Source organism: Leptosomus discolor, chromosome 5 (assembly GCF_034619465.1).
Source record: "Leptosomus discolor isolate bLepDis1 chromosome 5, bLepDis1.hap2, whole genome shotgun sequence".
NCBI classification, from domain to species: domain Eukaryota; kingdom Metazoa; phylum Chordata; class Aves; order Leptosomiformes; family Leptosomidae; genus Leptosomus; species Leptosomus discolor.
In genome coordinates, this window is record NC_141395.1 from 66,486,458 (window position 1) to 66,506,867 (window position 20,410).

At 38.3% G+C, this 20,410-nt stretch overlaps 1 protein-coding gene across 1 annotated transcript in view; it reads right to left on the reverse strand.

Moving 5' to 3' along the window:
* Positions 1-20,410, reverse strand: part of EIF3H (eukaryotic translation initiation factor 3 subunit H) — an 86,672-nt gene that overhangs the window by 17,183 nt on the left and 49,079 nt on the right. The window contains exon 3 of the mRNA XM_086465528.1: positions 1,040-1,207. Coding sequence (XP_086321654.1) covers positions 1,040-1,207 — 168 coding nt within the window. The remainder of the gene's footprint in view (positions 1-1,039; positions 1,208-20,410) is intronic.

Genomic DNA, 20,410 nt, shown 5'->3' on the forward strand with positions numbered 1-20,410 from the left:
TGCCCTGCTGCTTCGTGCATAACAATGTAACTGGTACATGAAAAGATTAGTTTTGCCTTGACATACTCTGCTGAATTTAGGGGGAAATTTTCTAAACAAACTGTTACATTCCTTGGACAAAGAAGCTTAACACTTGCAGCATGATAACGGCTGAAGCATGCCAACATGAGAATAAAAGTTGTGTTAACATTCATGTTGTCTGAAATTTAACACAGTAAAACTTTTAGCAATCGGTGATAAAATGAAAACCAAAATAGACTGAAACAAGTGGAAAATTCATCAAGGTCTGATGATGCAATGTTTCCAGCCAATATAAGTATACTTTAACAACTTGTTCTTTACTGTAATCCAATTGTTAACATACTGAAACAATTTTGGGGCAGCTCATAAGATTGATCGTATTCATTAGTATTTTTTCTGACAGATACTCAGGACGTTACATTTACTTCTCAGCTGGAAACTATATGCAAGTCTGCCAGATATGGCAAACTGTGAGTGTTTGGGGAGGGGGAGGCTATAAAGCTGTTAAATTGCCTACGGTTCTGATACAGCACAGAACATCTGGTCTGGAGAGCTTGAGGAAACACCATTAAATAGGCAGAAAAGAAAAAAATCTTTGTGCTAAGAAACAGTCCAGGTTTTGTATGCTTCTGTCAGAGGTATAAAAAAAACTTGGCAATTCGTGAGATGATTGGTCAGTCACGTACAGAGCCAGACACGCTAGCAAGCGGGGTTTGTTAGACATCTGGTCGGGTTCCACTAGCCCCTTCGACGAGGGAGGGGAGATGAAGGAATAAAAATGAAGCAGCTACTCCAGCATTCCAAAACGTACACATCAGGGCTCTGATAGCAAGAAAAATAAACAGAAAGAAGGAAACCCTGTCTAGACTTAGCTGCTGCTGAGGCTGCCGTAGACACAGGGTTGGTATTTACTCGAAAAGGCCTGCCAGGCTACTCTTACAGGCAAAAGACAGAATACAAAAATAGTAGTAATAATATTAAGAGGGGAAAAGAATAATAAAGGAAACCTCATACTAACCGTAAATGAGAACTACAGACTCCTCAATTGCGTGCTGGTAACTGAACTGCGAGTCCAGGAGGGCACGAGTGACAAAAGAGCCATAGTATGTGGACTGGTACCAGCCAACGTGAAGATGATCAATGTTTACATGGCGAAGGCTTCGCATCATTTCCATCTGGTATTGAACTAGATTAAATAAGAAGTACATTTAAAAAGTAAAATTACATAATCTGTACTATTTCAGGAGAGTGCTTGGTATTAAAGTGAGTAAACTATATTTTATTTTGTTTTCACTTTTGCAACTGCGTAGTTTGTTTATGCACTGCTGGACTGTCTTCATTAAAATCCAGAGCTTCCTCAGAGAATGAGAGTAAGACTAGCCTGAGTAAGCAGACTTTTTTCAGCTGCAGTTAATTGCTAAAGTGATCAACAAACTGTTACATGTCATTTACAGTGTGTATTACCTTGCTCATTTACAAAAAAAAACCCTGATACTGGGTTTCACTAAGCAGCAACAATTTACCATTTAGTAACATCGAAATACTGTGATTTAAGTGAAAATACTGTCAGGAATTAGATAGCTATTGGAATCAAAAGAAGAATTACTTAATGAGTGTATGAAATAGAAGATAACCTATTATGCCTTTTTCACAACATAAAACTAGACTTTCAGTATTAGAGTTTGGGGGACCAGCTATAGGTGTCAAATAGTTTTGACTGCATTTATCTTCAAATTTTCAACAGGGTTGTTTTTTTTTTTTTAAGATGTATATAAATGTATACATATTTTATACATAATAACATATTTATATACAGTAAGTTACCTTAGACAGTGGAGAACACGTATTGTCATTTTTTACACCAACAGCTGTAATGTTTCATCGTACCAACAAATAAACTGTGTTTCTACTAAACGCTTTATTCAAGGGGATTGCCTTGATGGAACAGAATTGTATTCAGGAATGTTTAACATAATCCCATCAAGCAGATCAACACACCTTATCACTTATCAGACCTTTTAAACAGACAGACACTGTCCTGCTGGTTAAATTTAAGGAAAAAGATATTTCAGTGAGATTATCAGATGAACCAATGCCCACAGCCAACTGATAGGAAATCAAATGCAACAATACTACAGAACCTTTTAAGTTTTGTCTGCAGCTGCAAAATTTACAAAGATAACCTCCTCCTACGCATTTATTTTTGTTTATTTTTTTCAAGGCTTCTCCCTATGCAGACGAAAATACGATATTCATTATAAAAGAAAGCAACAAATTAATTAGAGAACAGAATGTGCTACATTTTCAGACCCACTTCATACCCTTGCAAGAGAAAAAGAAAATCCAACCATATTCTTTAAAGATATGCGGAGACATTTTTTAAGATTGGACAAATATTTTTCCAACTTATCACCCTTACAGCACAAACTACATTCTGCAGTCCGCTGGCCCTTTTCATTAAACTGTCATATCTTACTAGCTGCATTTTTAAAGTAATCTATGTATACTTATACAAACCCTTGCAGACTTTTTCCATCAGCATATGTTGGTGCTTGCATTCTACTTCATAGTATCTTAGTACAAATGACTTGCAATTTGCGTTTCAGCCAGAACACCACGATAATACAGCACCCCAAAACTAATACAGCAAAATCATCCAGGCTACAGTCTGAAATCCCGTAATACAGGGCAAGCAAAGAAAGGCCTGCACCACTTGGCTGTCTCTAAACCAAGGCGAATCTAAAGATGCCACTACACGCTCCAGGACAGACAGCTAAGTAGAACAGATCAACCAACCATTTCAAGTCAGTTTGAAAATCTTTCCCCTTGCCAGATAAAAATAAATTTCAATCCCACTTTCATTGCACAATTGCAGAAATACCAGCCAGTTTCAAGCACACTCCTTACACAGCAGCCCTCATGCTTTAGCAGGTAGCATCTCCAGCCAAGATCCAGCTTGTCAAAGAAACTCAGTCCTTAAACTTAAAGGTTTTGTTGGGGTTTTCTGGGGGGAAGATGTTAACTTTCCAAATTTTACACTTAAAAGAATACATATCTCCCCCAGAACAAACGAAAAGATTCCTGCTGTGACCACGATTTTGAATTGAAAAAGCATGTAATCCATTTATTAAATGTAGCTAGAATAAACTATTTTGGTTAAAAGAAGCTTTTCAAAGATATATCTGTGTGGAAAGCAAGTGAGACTTGCTTTTGACAAGATGTGCTATAACATGCTAAGATGTGAAATTATGGTTAGATCCTTTCTAGCCGAATGAACTCATGAAAAGGAAAACCTAGAAAGGGGTTTTCGAAAGCAGATGAAAGAAAGAAAATACTTTTTTGAGAATGAAGTTAACTGGTAGAGGCGGTCATGCAATGATGGGAAGACACTTCTACACAGATTCCTACGAAAACGTGTGTTTCAGAAAATTTGTCCTTTAAGAGGTATAATGTTAAAGAGAGGGAATACCCTACAAAAACATACAGATCTTTTACAAACCTGAACAAAGTTATATTATGCTCTTAAAAACATTCATCTGAGAGGTAGCTGGTAACCAAGTCCCAGGACAACTTCTTTTCTTAGACACGGTATAGCCAGCAATATGTAACTGAACATAAGTGTAAGTGATACCGTCTAGAAGAAGGAGGGCTCACTGAAAACTATCCAAATTTCAAGTCAGCAATTCCTCCTCTCATGACTGTTAGCAGTTAGATGATAATGAAGGCAATAGCAGAAAAATCTCAAAGAACCAATAAAGCATCACTAGCTAACATCTCTGCCTTGGGAAAACAACTGCAGAAATTAAAACATGATGGAGTCCCCACCAGGGAGAAATGGAAACTCTTTTAACCAAACATATATATTTTATAACATGTATTAGTAGCTAGATAGCTCCAACAAGCTGCCAGCTTGCACAAATGGATAACAGCCCCCAAGTTGCTTTTGTTGATATCACTACCACTGTTTCTTTACATCTTCTGCCCAATCTTCTTTTTACCTAGAAGTTTAGCACAGACTAGGCAAGAGCCATCTCCTCCTACCCAGTCCTCAGTCTGTTAGGACTTGGGATGGTCATGCACTTCTAACGAGGAGGTCACCATTTCAAGTCATAATCCTTCCCAAGCCGTGCTGCAAAGGTGCCACTAAAAAGTCTGAGGGTGCCTAGAACTGAGGCGAGCAAAGAACAGAACAGGCGAACAGCCAGACCAGAATGCTTCCACCCTCTCCTTCACACATAAAACAGTGTACCTATATTTTAAAGCAAATTATTTGCTCAGGAAGGTCCTTATGGTGAGGAACAGTCATTCTTGCACTTCTCAGTGTGCTTCCTGCATCGATAACACACAGCCTCTGTCTCCTGAGCACCTCTCTGGGGTGGATTTTTTTAAACAGAAGATTCTCTCTTTTTTTGATAGTTTGCAAACAAATCAGGGATGGTGGTGTGGTGTTTAATGCAGCTAGAAAGCATTACTATCTAAATCTAAAGCAGAAAAAGTGCAAAACTACACGGTATGGGTGTTTTGCTTGAATACGACAGATTCATGTTAATCTGTACTAACAAAATCCTTTGACTGAAACCAGTAAACTTGATTACAATAGCTCGGTGGGTACTTTTTCCCCCCCTAGATTCAACTACGTTTTAACAAACTCGTTGTAAAAGATTTAAGAAAATACTAAAACAATGTAAACACTTTTTCCATTTCTGAAAAGTACTGGCAACATTAGAAACTTTATCTGGGCTTTTGCATTTAGGAGGTATATACCTTCCCTCACCAATAAGAAAGTAACACACCCAAAATTATATAATAAATCAGACACAAGGCCAAAAACCAAACACTAATGTGATGACCCGTTCAACACTGGGACAACTCAGCTACGTTCTCTAAACACCTTAAAATATCCTCAGTCAGTAACTTCACTATTTGAAAGTCTAATTTAAGACTAGGTCAAATCAACTCAGGCATTGGGGGGGAAGGTCCATGTGATGTTTGTAAACTCTGGTGTCTTAGATTTGTTTGCATTTTAAAATCAACTGGCAAATTTACACCCTTCTGGAAATAACAGCTTATTTCTAAAACACTCCCAAAACAAGTGTTCTTGTAGCAACCCAATGCATGACACAAGTTTATTTACCGCTAAAACTGTACTATTTTTCTTTCTTTACAAACAATTCATTAAAGCCCAGCTCTCAGGAGTCACATATCACTGTACGTGTTGCCGAAATTTAGTCCTTAAATAGTTATCGTTACCATCAGATGAGATGCATTTCAGCCTGGCCACATTCAGACTACTGGTAAATATTATGACATGTGAATGCCTGATCAAAGATGGCCTGGAGGCAATACATTTGATGGCACCTCAGATGCTCAAGGCCTTAATTTCCAAAACATATTTTAAGTTGATACATCTTAAGAAATCTGGTTTTAAGAGCAGCAACCGACATGCCTCCTAAAAAAACCAAGCCCCACCAAAGTGGAAGAACTTCACACCCAGAATCACAAGCCACAGGCTGGTTTTAACCATGCTGCTCACTCATCGCGCTGCAGCGTACGCTGGACACAGGCAGCACTACCAAAGGAGGCAACAGCCAACTCTGTGCTACAAACCACTAACATCTGCATAGCCCTCAGTCTGGATTTCACAATTAAGTGTTTGTCTTGACTCACGTTTCACAAATTTGTCCTTAAACTATGAACTCAAACAGTGAAAGTTACACATGTCTTCATGAGGGCAGGTCACTGATTCAAGAACAAGGTAGACCTTTACTGCTCCCTCACCCACAACAGCCTCCTCAAAAACACTCTCTGGAGTATCCGAGGACGAATATTGTTTCCTCACAGAATCTTGGACATCCGGAAGACAGATGAGCTAAAACTTTGGGTTGTCAGTAATCAAAATTTACTCAAGACTGGGTGTACTTTCCAAGGGACACAAAAGTCCATCAGAAGAAACAGCACCCAGCCTCTGTGCCAACACTGCTCTGAATTTAACTGGCAACAGGAACATGGCAAACTTTGGTTATTCTGGTCAAACTATATTGAAAAGCAGCCAAAATATTCCTTTTATAGCGTGACTACTAATGTGGATAGTATTTTTAAGTCAATAATTTGTCTCTTTTGAAGTGCTACCATGGGGTAGCATGCATACTGAACAAGTGCTATACACTACATGGTACTTTTTAGCAGTACAAAAAATTCTGGGTTTTCTACACATATTAAGCTTTGCCAAACCACATGTATGCTTCAGACAGTATCTTCAATGACTAAAACAAGTTAGCAGATGCTAGTTCAAGGAACCAGCGTACGCATTTGAAAAGAAGGAAATTTGATTTATTTAATTTAATTAAGCACAGAGAATTATGGAGACAACAGATTAATTCGTTTCCCTCCACACACACAATCTCAATTAATTGTCAAAAAAACTATGAATCACAATGCATCTATTGATAACAACTCCGATTGTGATTATACAAATACAATTAGTACCACAACCAACTTATTCTGGTTCAAAAATACAAATAAAAAAGATGGGCAACAAGAAACAAGAATTCACAGGTTAATCCCAGCAAAGGCAATGATTTATCTGAAAAAGCCTTTAGATACTGCTGAAATATATTTCCTATACTCCAAGTGTGTAACACATATGCATGCACACATTTGCATTTTTTTATCTATGTCCAACACTCTCCCCCTGCCCCCCTCCTTCTCCCAAGACAAATGCACATGCTCAGTAACTCAACAATTCTCCCATTCAGGGGGAAAAAAAAATTAAAAGTAAATATTGCCTTCCTCAATGATATTCATTTCCTCCTCTGAAATATCAAGTCAGGGTTACAAAACAGTACTCTACTTTATGCACTTTTGCTATACTGCGCTGAAAGCACCTGATCTCCTCTAAACTTGGAAGCTAAGCAGACCAGGGCCTGCAAGTAGCTGGATGGGAAAAAAATCACCTGAAAACAGGCAAAAGTCCAAGAGGCATAGTCAGTCATAAGACCAGAAAAACAAAAGTGAGTCAAAAGATTTAATTCAACTCCATTTTAAATGTTAAATTCAAGGACTGGGGAAAAAAAAAAAAAAAAAAAAAAAAAAAAAGAGCAGAACATATTTGTCCAAAGTGGATTAAATTTTTCTTAAGGAATTGTTATATTTTATTAAGTTCGCAACCGTGGTGGAAAAACTGCACACCATCTGCAAACCACACTTTACAAATCTGCATTTTCTTTATAGACTATGGGATAAACTGAAAGCAAATCTGTAGCCATCACCTCCATCTACACCACCAATGCTACTGCTCTAGTAAGAGCAAGTCCAACCATCTTTGGTGCATAGATGCTCATTACAGCAACTGAGGCTTTGCTAGTGTCTTAATGCTTTCTGAAGCAAAACGTCCTTCATTTTATGAGAAAGAAGGGGAGAAAAAGAAGTGGCAAAACTCTGAAGTATGTTGTGTATGCTCTGTGAACACTGTGTACGCTCAATGAACTCATTCATTTTTAACCTTGCACTGCGTTGTATTAATTGTGCTCTACAGAAAAAGTATGAGACACTCAGAGGAGGTATCACAATCAGTAAGTGAACAGTGAAAAGTAACAGAACATAATAAAAATAAAACGTGTTTGGAGTGCTTCTGTCTGGAGATACCTACCCAAGATGTAAGCACGTATCTCCAGACTGTTACTTATCACCAGTTTGGACAGCAGTTCCCCACGCACAGTTTCCACTGGAGTTGATGACTAGAGGCTTGGCAGTACGGGCAGAGGTAACTGTCCTGGAGCGAGGGACACCACACCAACGCAGGCAGTAACTGCCCATCGCTACCGTGTTGCTTTACGGAGACACCTCCAAGACATGGGCCAGAGCAAGGACATACCTGCTACCACAGCAGGGCCGGGTAGGAAAGGGTAGCGCCAGGTCACTGGTGGGAATAAAGGAGGATGAGGACAAGCTTTCAGAGAAAAGGAGTAAATCAAGGCCATGAGGAGCATGGGGACGTGCGTGACAGGACAAGGGGAAAGCAGCAAATGGAAGCACACCACTTCCTGCACATGTGCTGGCACGCGCCCAGCGTTTTCTGACAGCAAGCTTGGGGCTCTGGTCTAAGCACATAACCACCGAATTAGGAGGCAATCAAACCAATCAAGCTATCATATCATTTTATTAACACATAAGCAAACACTCAGATAAGCCTTTGGACAAACTAAATAAATCTGACTGACCACACAATTCTCTACACAACTCAAGATAATGGAAACTTGTACAGCTTTTAAATAAGCACAACCGAGCCTCAAGAACAGTCTAAAGAAGATGGGCAGGGCTGTCAAGATAACTTGCAAAATCATCTTCTAATGTACACAACATTATTCCAAATGATGAAAGCATTATAATGCTATCTTCCAGAAATAGTAAAGCATTTTTTAATTCAGAAATCCATTTTAAACCAGCATCTTGAAATCAAGCAATATAATTTCAGTATTTTGTTGATCTTTAAAAGAAACAACTGCCAGAAGAAAATGCAATATATTTTGAAGGTTTTCTGCCATATATTTGGAGTAGTTTTCTCGGCATTCATATAGAAAGCTCCATCTTCACAGTATCTTACAAATCGTCACCACTTAATCCTCAATCTTGTCCTATACAGCAGGTAAGCATTATCCATATCTAAGCATCCATTTGGCTTACTACACTACTTTTTTTTATGTTGACTAAAGATGGATGTTATACAAGAATAAAATCTTTATCAAGAAAAAAGTTTCCGTCAGCCTACATTGTCATGACAGCAGTAAATTATACACTAAAAATGCCATCTGGGGAACTTAATTCTTGCCTTCCTTGTAAAAGGATGAGATGCTATCTCATTTCCTAATAAACATCCAATGCTTAATGAAAGCACCAAATATTTTCTACTAGGAATGCATTCCCATGAACTTCAGCACCTCGAAGCCTTCACTTATACAATTTTTGTCCAATGAGTATCATTCTAAGTGCTAAAATGCAAAGTGGGATTTAAGGCAGGAAAAGGAATCGGCACAGTCAAAAACCAACTGTATGTTGAAGTAACCTCCTATCTGACTAAGCACCTCCTTTAAAAAAAAAAAACACAAAATAAATTGTAAAAAGGTTAGTAAGATTTCCTTAAATTTCTTTACTGGCCACTGATTTTTGCTTGCTTACTCTAGTGAAGCTAAATTAACAGGTAAAAGCTCTTTCTTTACAAAATACTATCAACATATCTACCTTAGTGCTCCAAGTTACAAAGCAATTAAGCACACAGTAACACAAAAATGTGTGGTGAAAATCTAATTCCTTTCCTACATAAACGTCAATCAGATCAATGTATTTTTATGAAATTTTATATTACATAAATGGTCAAAGAGGTTATTAAATTACCTGGAAAAAAATCCGGAAATGTTTAAAGATTAATGAATTACACGGTCATTTTTACTTCTTTAATTTAACACAGATTTTCGTATTCAACAATTTAAAAGCAAGATGGGGACAGGCACTGAAATGGAATCAACTTGGCAATCACTGCACTTTGAAAATCAGTAATATCATACAGTACACGTCACAAGAAAGTCAGTCTCATTTTGCTAATAACTTTTCAATAACTGAAGAAAAACAATAATGACTTCCCACAGGGGGTTTGAGGGCTTTCAAATCCCCAACCTCCCCTTGAAAAGTAGAAAAAGATTTTTCTTTTTTATAAAGCTTCAAAGTTTGGGTATCTTGTACCACTCAGCATTTGCATTGAAAAAATTCAAAGGGCAAGGGGAAGAGGAGGGACATCTTCAACAGCTTCCTTAAAGCCAAAATACCCACCTTGCCTTACCAGATACAACGAAGCAAGTGGTTTTCTGGTGCCTTGGTATTAAACATCCACATGTCTGTTCTGAAGAATCTCTCACACCATTCTTAAGTTTCAAATTCACAAATTGTGGTCTGAATACTGAAGCAGACATAACCCCCATACAACAATTTTCCTTAACTGTCCTTATAGTAAATCAGGATGCATTAAAAGAAAAATCATTACTACAAACTGTTCCTTCGGTTGAAAGTTACACACGCTATTTGTTTTCTGTGACCTCCATCAGCCCATCATGTAGGGGTAACACTGTTAAATATTTGGCAGGGAGAATCAGTCAAGAAAGTTCTAGTTTTTGGCAAAACAGAAGAACAACATGATAGCTACCCCCATAAAGACATGTCTTTTGAATCAAAATTACACAAGTGTCTAGCTTTCAAATGTGTTAAGTGCACTTGGAGGAGGAGAGGAAAAAAAAAAATTACAGACAAGCATGTTTTCAGCCTCAGGCTTACAGCTTCTTCCATTGGGGGCCTATTTGGGCAGAGCAAGATTGCCCCATGCACCAGGAAGGCTTGAAGCAGTTACTGTCTACTTCTCCTTTAAGGAAGAAAGGAGGACCATACACAACCCCCAGAATTCACATTAGTTTTACAAAGTCTGCCAGCTTTATTTAGCCCAGGTGCTATCACTCACTGATCAAACAGAAGCAAAATGCCATATTAACTTCTTTCTTTTCAGTAAGAATAGCACTTAACTCTCACCCCTCATTTAAAGCACTAACTAGGAGCTTTGTATAATACCTAGGTGAAGACAATGTCACAAGGACATTTCAGTATACCTCTTACAACAGGTAAAACACCACCTGACACCTCTCCATAACACATCTCAGTGAGCAGGTAGCCATTTCACTGTCCATGACCAAAAAAAAAATAAAAGACTGAGACAACCGCATGAAAGCTTCATTTTGATCTCTGCTGTACTACCATCTACATGCACTCCTCATCGCTATCAGTGAAGTCCTCAAGCCATGAGCAACGTTAACTAACTTACAAGGTATAAGTCGGAATCCAGTCAAAGTCCTACCCAGTAGAAAGGTGAGAAACCATCTCCACTATGAGATCCAGGGTCAGCCATTTGCTTTGCCAAGCACTGACTTTCAGATGAAATGAATCAAGCCCTCTTGTTTGCAACCCCTGCCACAACAACAATAAAAAGATCCAAGAGTGACTGATTCCCTGCTGGTTTAGTTCTCAAGCTACAGATCCAACCACTACACAGGAGACAGATAAATTCAACACCACTTATTATCACTGGGCAACTCTTAAAGAGATAGGGAAAAACTCAACTTTTACTATCATAGTGCTAACACAAAAAAATTCTTTACATGCAGTTTTCTGAAAGGATAACCAAACAACCCCTCCACATAAACATTTCTATAGATGAAGTGAAAGGCTTGTGTTGCACATGTGGAGGCTGTGGATCCATACTTAGTTGATGCCAAATGAGAGCCAGAACTGAGTATCTGAAAGCTTTTTTTTTTTTTAATATATTCATAAGGGATGCATGTTACACTAGTATTTTATCGTAGTATGTTGGTTACCAAGAGGTGTTCCCAATTCTCCCTTAGGATAGTCTGGAGTTTGTGAAACAATATGAAGGAAACTGATTGTAGGTGGGCTCAAGAGCAGAAGACTCTGATTAACATTTTCTAGGGAGATGGAAGAAAAATACTCAGTTTTGGAGGAAGAGTAGCACGAGTGGTTCAAACCTTGTGAGAGAATTTGCCCAAAAGATTCCTCAATTATTGCAGTTAGATGATAACACATTTTCATGGAAATCTCATTAAAACCTATGCCTTTTCATTAAGTTCTCCCTGCCAATGGCCACAGCACAATCATTTTGGAAGATGCTGGCTGCACCAAGGAACAGCAGGTTAAATCAAATTCAGATAGAGGCAGTCCCTTCCTGCATGCGAAAATCAGCCTCCTTCGATTTCTGAAGCCAGATAATATTATGTAAATATCAACATGACAGATGATAGCATTAGGAGGGTACTGGAGATGCAAAAAGTTATTTAGTGGCCATGGATGCTAGCAGGCAGCAAGAGCTTCATCTCATACAGCTCAACACCAGCATTAGAAGAAAAATAACGAGTAAAGAATTTTGGAGCTAATCAATTGAGGACGTACGTTATGCTTCATTAGGTGAAACCTTGTTTTTATGCCAATTCCAACACAGAGATGTTCTATAACATCATTACATCATTGTACTGTTTCCTTACATGACTGCTGCTACAACAGCTATCGATCAAGTAGCATGTGCAACATTTAATTAGTGAAACAGTATTACAGTACTTAACATTTTAAAAGCATACAGTTTCAGGCAAAACAGTATAGATTTCAAAAAAACTCCAAAATGATGCTTTAACACAGGGTTAGCAATTTACAGCACAGGTGCCACGGAAAGCCACGTAGATTTTTGAAAGGCTCACTGGCAGCAACTACACCATTTTGACAAAAGAACCATGAAAGTAATTTTTTTTGAGTTCTAACTCCCTTTCAACCACAATGCCTACTCCTTAATCTGGGGAAGGAAAACGCCAGTCCTTATTTCAACATGCAAGAATCTACCAAAATACTTAAACAAGCATTGTTTAGTCTTCAGAGGCTTTCCACATGGATGTGAAGAAAGTAAATCGTGGTACTACTAAGTGACATTTCAACTGGCCAAGACAGATCCAGCCCAACAGTGCTGATGCATTAACCTTCTCCAAATCCCAAAACTATTTCTGTATCAGACTTCCAACTTTGTCTTGGACAACCTGAATAGTTAGTTACTACAGGTCCCATTTTCTTCCCAAGGAAATCAAGACTTACCGTCACTTACTGCTTCCTTGTTTTCACTTACGTGTGTACGTACATAGACACACACATATACTGGGGGTGAGGGGGTGGTGGAAATATACACACCCCCCCTACATTTAAATACGCATTTAATCAAGAATCCAGGTGGATACCATGGTAAATGTTAATGCACATGGCCATACTTCGATATACATGGAAAAAGTGTGTTGTAAAGCAAGTTCAACAACAAGTAATGGAAAGGCAACTTCTCAGCAACGAACAAGATGCAGAAGCCCGCCAGCATGTGTTTGCTCATAGTATTACATAGCTCATCTCATCAAAAATCCAGCTTATGATTTCACACCACTCCCCACATAATAACAATGAGGGAATTCAGACCAAGGTAACTCAAAACAGAAATCCCCATTTCATTGTGCGATAGTGCTGCAGCTAGGAGCTGTAACACTGCATGGTATCTACTGAACGGCAGTACCATTGGTATTACTCAGTAGAGTTTCTAAAGCCTAGGCTAACACTAGCAACGCCTGTTGTTAGTATAACTTCTTCAATGTGTCCTCAAAGAAAGAATGAATTCGGGCCAGCTTCAAAAAGTCTTTTCCATAGCACAGTAAGAGGAACAATAAAACCAGGAGTGGTTAGATATTCGAGGTGACAGGCAGTCATGCCTTCTCAAAAGCAGCATCTGCCATCTAACAACTTGAGAATACACTTTATGTTCAAAGGCAAAAGATAGCAAATAATTTAAACAAAACTGAAACCCTCAACAGTTTAAGAATGTTAAATTTAGAAAGTAAAGCTTGTGGCTTTTAGATCAAGCTACACAAGACAGAGTTAGGGTGAATTTCTCCTCTTTCTAGGGCTTGTAACATCATATGGCAGGATTCTGCAAGCCAAAGCTAATATTTCAGCAACATAGCACTTGCAACTTTTATATCTAAGTGTGGCTTGTTCTTTTAAAGTAGCCAAGAACTAAACTCACACCCTGTTTGAACAGGCAGAAAAAGTACTCCGTGCCAAGAAGGAAGTTATAAACTTTAAGTAGGTTTTGTACATGGGAAACAAGTTTGGAAGCAGGGGGACAAATCCACTGCAATCAATTTTCTAACGAGTAAGAGGAAAAGCACAATGTAATGTGCAGTACGTTGGAGCTGGAGGCAGAAGGCTGCGGTTCCACTGCTTGCTCAGCTGAAGGACTCCCTGATGGGGGCTGGACAAGCCAATTCTTTCCATCCCTGCTTCTTCTCTGAAGATTATAAACCCTTGGGACAGCATTCGCCATTTACTCTGAGCACAGCCCCAAAGCAAAAGAGCCCCATTTGAGGAAAAGACAAATCACAGAATCACTTGGTGGTACCTATATTTCACCAACTGCCAAAATGCCTTCATAACTAAAATAGATTTACAAACCTGAACTATAGCTGCAGATAGAAGTTCATCAAGATTAATACTACCCAAACAGACTTCAGATAAAAGACACAGTGATGATGAGGCATACAGGATCAGCAGCCCAAAGTCCATCTGGAGGCCAGTCGCTAGTGCTGTGCCTCAGGGGTCAATACTGGGTCCAATACTCTTCTGTCATTTTCATTAATGACCTGGATGATGGGATAAAGTGTACCCTCAGGAAGTTTCCAATGACACAAAAACGGGAGGAGCGGTTGATACAACAGAGGTTTGTGCTGACATCCAGAGGGACTTCAACAAGGCTGGAGAAACAGGCTGACAGGAATCTCAAAGTTCAGCAAAGTGAAATTCAAAGCCCTGCCTCTAAGGAGGAATAACCCCAGGCGCCAGGACATGCCGGAGCTCACCGGCTGGAAAGAAACTCTGCAGAAGAGACCCTGGGTGTCCTGGTGGACACCAAGCTGACCATGAGCTGACAATGCACCCTTGCAGCAAAGAAGACCAGCAGCCTCCTCGGCTGCATTAGGCAGAGCATTACCAGTAGGTCAAGAGGCAATGGTGGCACACATCTGAGACGCTGCATCCAGCGCTGGGCTCCCCAGTACAAGAGAGATATGGACTTACTGGAGAGAGTTCAGGGACAGGCCATGGAGGTGAATGGGCACATCTGTCATACAAGGAGAGGCTGAGAGAGCCAGGGCTGTTCAGCCTGGAAAAGAGAAGGCTCAGGGGGATCTTATTCATGTGCATAAATACCTAAGCAGGGAGGGACTTGGATATCAAGAAGGAAGAACAAGACTCTTCTCAGTGGTGCCCAAGGACAGGATTAAAGGTGATGGACACAGGAAATTCAACTTAAACATAAGACATAACACCCTTGTTTGTTTGTTTGTTTGTTTGTTTGTTTGTTTTTAAAGCTGTGAGAATGCAGAAACTCCAGATCAGGCTGTCTAGAGAAGCTGTGGAGCCTTCATTCTTGCAGATGATCAAACGCCAAACGCACAAAACCCTAAGCATCCTGTTCTAGTTGACCCTGCTTTGAGCAAGGGGCATTGCACCAGAGACCTCTAAACACCCCTTCCAACCTCAGCTATTCAGTGATTCTACGACTGGAAAAGATGGCTTAATAAGTTAGAACATGGTAAAGAAACAAAAAAAACCCCAAAAAACCTTATTTCAAGTCACACAACATACTGGTTGATTTTTACTTCTTAATAAAAACTAATTTTAAAGGATCCAAGATCCCAATACATACTGAACAAAAATTACGGTGATCTAAGTAATCCAAGTTTGGTTTGAGTAAAACACAGACTTTTAGAAACAATGAACCATAGTGTGAAATTTCATCAAAGGAGACTTTTTGTGTTTCAAATGCAGCTACTTTCATTCTGCATTCATCTTTGTTAGTTATTGAAAATGTTAAAAGCAATTCTGCAGAGCTCTATATAATTCCCAAAGGATTCAGCCTAAATACTTTTTCAAATGCAAACAAGACACTAATCACAATAGGTACAAAATCTTTGATCAACAGCCACAGACTGTATTTATTTTATCCATTCTCATTGAATGTCAAAAATGCAACAGAAATGGTTTCAGAAAATTAACATGGGTAGGCCAGTCCAAAAATATTTTGTTTCACAAACTGTGCTTAAATTTGTGACTGCAGTTCAATAAGGTAAGGAAACATGAAAATCCAGAACTGTCAAAGGACAGAAAGGAAACAAAGCCAAGGACTGAATAACACTGAACTGCAATGTCAAGAGGACTTGAAAAGAGAGGCCTAGAGAATTAATTTTGTTCAGATGTGGAAACATGGCAGAAAGAAACACAAATTAAAATGCATCTTAGTACACTGACCATGATCTCTGTTTAAAACTGCATTTAAATCAAGAAAATTGAGAAACACTCTTGCAGCCATCAACAAGTCAGTAAATTCTCTTGAATAATAACCAGAATAAAATCTAGATGAACTGTTGAACATCCTTTCTCTGCAAGATATTAAAAAGAATGCTATTTTCTGAGGTATTTCAGTGAAAACCAAAAGTTTACATGTGTCACATATACATTCAAATCAGAAAACAGTTCAGAATAATAAAAATTTAATGAGCTGAACAGTGGCAACTTTGAGATATCTGAAAAGCTGATAATTCAGTAAGAATAAGCTCAATTTCTGTTTACTTAAAATAATTATTTTAAACTTCCCAATTTATTTTATGTATCACAATCATAGTATCAGGTGCCAGCAGGAAATACTGCAAACTTCGTCAAAATTTTTCTCTGCCTCAGAAGAAAGATGTTTATACTATTCTCAGAATCTCCAAACAACCACTTAAAAACTACAATTTGTGTTTCTACCTCCTCCATATTTTATCGTAGTATGTACTCAAGGGGACTGAAAAAAACACCCTTTTTCTGTAGGAAGACTGTGAGCCACAGAGCTGCTTATTAGAGAGCATGAATGTATCCACATCGACAGAGAGCTTGTGTTGTGTGTGCACAGCATCCTTAGCCATAAAACACCAACTAGATTGTGTTGGTTGATAGCATAATAAAAAAAAGATTTTTTTTTTCTGCATAGTAAATAATTTCAGTTACTGTTCAGCTTAAGAGTCTAAGACACTTTTTCTACAAATAATTTTTCTTGAGTTTTTACACTTTAAGTCAAGGGGTCTTGGAAACAGTGTTCTACTCCTTCAGTGGGTGGAAAAAAAATTCCAAATGAAAAATGGCCTCGCCAGAGTCCGGCAAGTTACAAAAACTTGACAAACTGACAATTGCACTAGCAAAACCTCAGTGTGGGACAGCTGAATCCACAATGATTTCACAAATCCAGGCTTCCACTAGGAACTCAGCGTAACCCAGTCCATGGTAAACTGTACCATTTCGGCAACGGACAACCGTCCAGTGAGATTTTTAGGCAACTGCCTAAATTCACTGTGTGATCACTCTGACACAACTGAAACTTCGCCTGTTCCTCTGTTGTCTTTTAAAGGAGAAGCGGAGCCCAGGCTGTTCTCTCTTCTCTACTCCTCTACCCCCACAAGACCATGTGGCAATGAAAGTCTATCCTGATGGCCTCTTTTCTTAGGCATTGCTTTGGAAGCATGAGGAACAGAAATACTACCCCAGACTTCAAGATATACCAACTAGCTTTTAAAATAGACTTCTAAATTCTGTTTTGGAGAGCAATTGCTGATCACATCACACTGGCTCTGGTAGCCAGCTGTTGTTTTAAAAGATAGCTATAAATACATGAAATACTCTCCTGATATTACTTTTCTATGTAAGCAATTGTAGCTGTTAGAAGGAGGCTATGTAATTAAGTCCCAAAGCGGAGAAGTGTTTGCACAGCCACAAAAGAGAGATCCACAAACAGAAGAGTATGTACACAGAATAGTCTTTGTTAAGACCTGTTCCATGTTACACAAGAGTTCAACAACTCTTGATCCAAAGTGATTTTTAAAATTACTATCTCTCTTACTTCTTTCAAGGACAAGTGCAATAAAGAACTTGTTTTCCAATGCTGCATTTCCAATGCAAGATTTGCACATGATCTTTGCTTTGTTTTGCAAAGTCTAACAACTTTTCTCCAGAACTCAAGTGTAATATTCAGATCTACAGAACAGAATCAGATTTAAGCATTTACTTGGTTCCTACTTACCTTCTAGTTGAAATTCACCAACAGTTCACTCTGGGGTTTTTTTGGTAAGCTTGTGAATGGCCTATTTCTTTTTCATGGAACCAATACGGTGATGAAAGAAAAGAGTGAAGGTGGAGACAGTGCCTGGTAAGCAACACCACTAAGCATGCCTGATGAGCAAAATCACTGAACAGACTTTATAGACATTTCACCTGCTGTCCCCTATTGTCACTGGTAAAACCTTCTAAAACATGGTTTTGTTATACCCCTGAGCCGCAAGTCACAGTTACTAAAATTTTGGTTAGTAGATCCCAAATACACACCAGCTTTAGAACAATCTTGTAACTCAAGCATGACAAGGATAGTCCATGGTTCTAAGCACAGGTGCAGGAACACAGAAACTGAATTTCTGACCTCCTATCCTGCACAGAGGCGATGGCTGCCATGCAAAGACAAAGACAGCAAGCCACAGAAGTGTCTCAAAGATCAATTTCCTTCCGCAACTACCAACTGAACCACCCCCTCTGAGGGATCTCTTCTTGAGATTCACGATTATTGCTGAAAATGCTGAGGTTTGTTCAACCAAAAGATTATTTTAAGCTGTAAGCAGATTTTAACAGCGAACATGTAAGGCATTAAATCACACAAACTATTAATAAAGAAATACAAAAGTAGACAATGAGTTTACATAAACAAACAAGACCTGCTCAGTTTAGGGTTACGTTATCTTTACCAGCAAGCTTATTTGTAAAATATTGATTTGTAAAAATCAAATTGGATCAATACATGAAATTATAAAGTATCTTGTTGAAATACTGTTTGAAAGAAAAATATATTTAATATGAGTCATTACAATGCTTCTTCAAGTTATTAAAGGGTTCCTTTATCTCCAAATACCCATAACATGTTTAAAATACATTCTGAATTTTGATTTCTCACAGTGTTTGATATAAAAAACAAACCAGAAGGTTGCCCTAAAGATAAATGAAACATCTGGTGAAACATGTAATAAGCTTCAGGCTCACATCTGCTACTGAAGTTAGTATTCCCGCAACATAGCTACAAGCCCTATGCAAAGCTCTGTAAGAATAACTGAGAACAGGGAGGATTATAGGGAATACATTCCCCAATCTAAATTGATATTTCCTCTTCCATCTGAATCAACATTGTGCTTCCATATATATGCATTAACGTCCAGTGCTAACCCTCAGTGGAAAATAATTTCTAAAAGTAAAGTTAACCTCATTTAAAACCTATCTTATTATTTTATATCATAGGGTGTTTTAGGCAGTTTTATGCATACGTCACCATTTATCTAAGCGTATTTATATACTTATATATTTATGCGTATACAGATAAAACTAGATATGTATACATATACATAGTTTTCGCTATGACCACAACAACAAGACCACAAGCAAACTTAGAACAATTAATTCATCCACACATCATTACATTTGACAAAACTTATTTGTATAAAACAAGAGTAAATAATAAAAGGCATTGTTACTGTAATTACATAAAAGTGAAGCCCCAAGTATTTTCAAGCAGTAACTGATAAAACTGAATGTAAGATATTTCCTAAGGAATAAACTATGGGTAACACTCATTCCTGTTTCTATAAGAAGGTTGCTCAATATTTATCTTTTTTTACTCATTCACTCCTAAACTTTCAATTTTTTCCATAAACAATGACAGCAAAGTGTTTACATTTAATGCCAACATAAATTGCTTTGTATTTGTGACATTTTAAAAAGACCCTTTTGTACCACAGAGAGTTTAGAAAAAGGCAGATATCTGCACAGCAGGGAAAAAACCCACTTACATTTTGCAACAGCTGTGAAAGATCAGTCCTCCAGAGTAACTGAAATCAACGGCAAACTGAGAAGTGTTTAGGAAATAAAATGTTTCCATCACCTCATACTATCATTCACTTCCATTAGTACTGATGAAAGAGAGACTGGATTTTACACAGTGTTATAAATGGTAGGAACATTACTGACAGTGGAAACAGAGCTTGGTCACTAAACAATTCTAACATCAAACCTGGGACAAAAATCAGAGGAGTAAATACCCTAGTGGGCATTTGGTTAGTCAAACTCAGATGACGAAGAAGCGATATCCAGACACAAACTTATTTTTCCTGGATAAAAATTTCATAGTAGAACTGAAAGCGATTAAAATGTTTAATGCCATCACAGGAACACTGAAACTTTTCCACCAAACAGACCACACGTTAACACAAACTGTATTGCAGAGAACTCTCACAGTACAGGACCCTTTTAACACACTTACCTTTGCACAATAGCCTTTATTAAAATAATCAAAGAAGTTTTACATGTACTTAATGCAAGACATAAGACAAACGCAAGGAACAGACAAAGAATGTGGTCAACTAAGGAAAACAGAGATTGAGAACTGGCCATGGAAAACATGGTTGAGTGAGTAGTGAGTGTCATGATATGAACCATGCATGATACCAAGAATCTATGATGCAGAAATTAAATTGAGATATCAAGTATACCAAATTATTAGGTGTTGATATTAGGTTTGTGTTCTCCTGCTTGACACCCTGCAGAAAAGTGATGAAAGGTTCCAGGGGAGGAATAGATAAAGGGACCACCTCTGACACAGTGAAAATCGAGAGTTGGAGGGAGCACTTGCGTTTGTTCA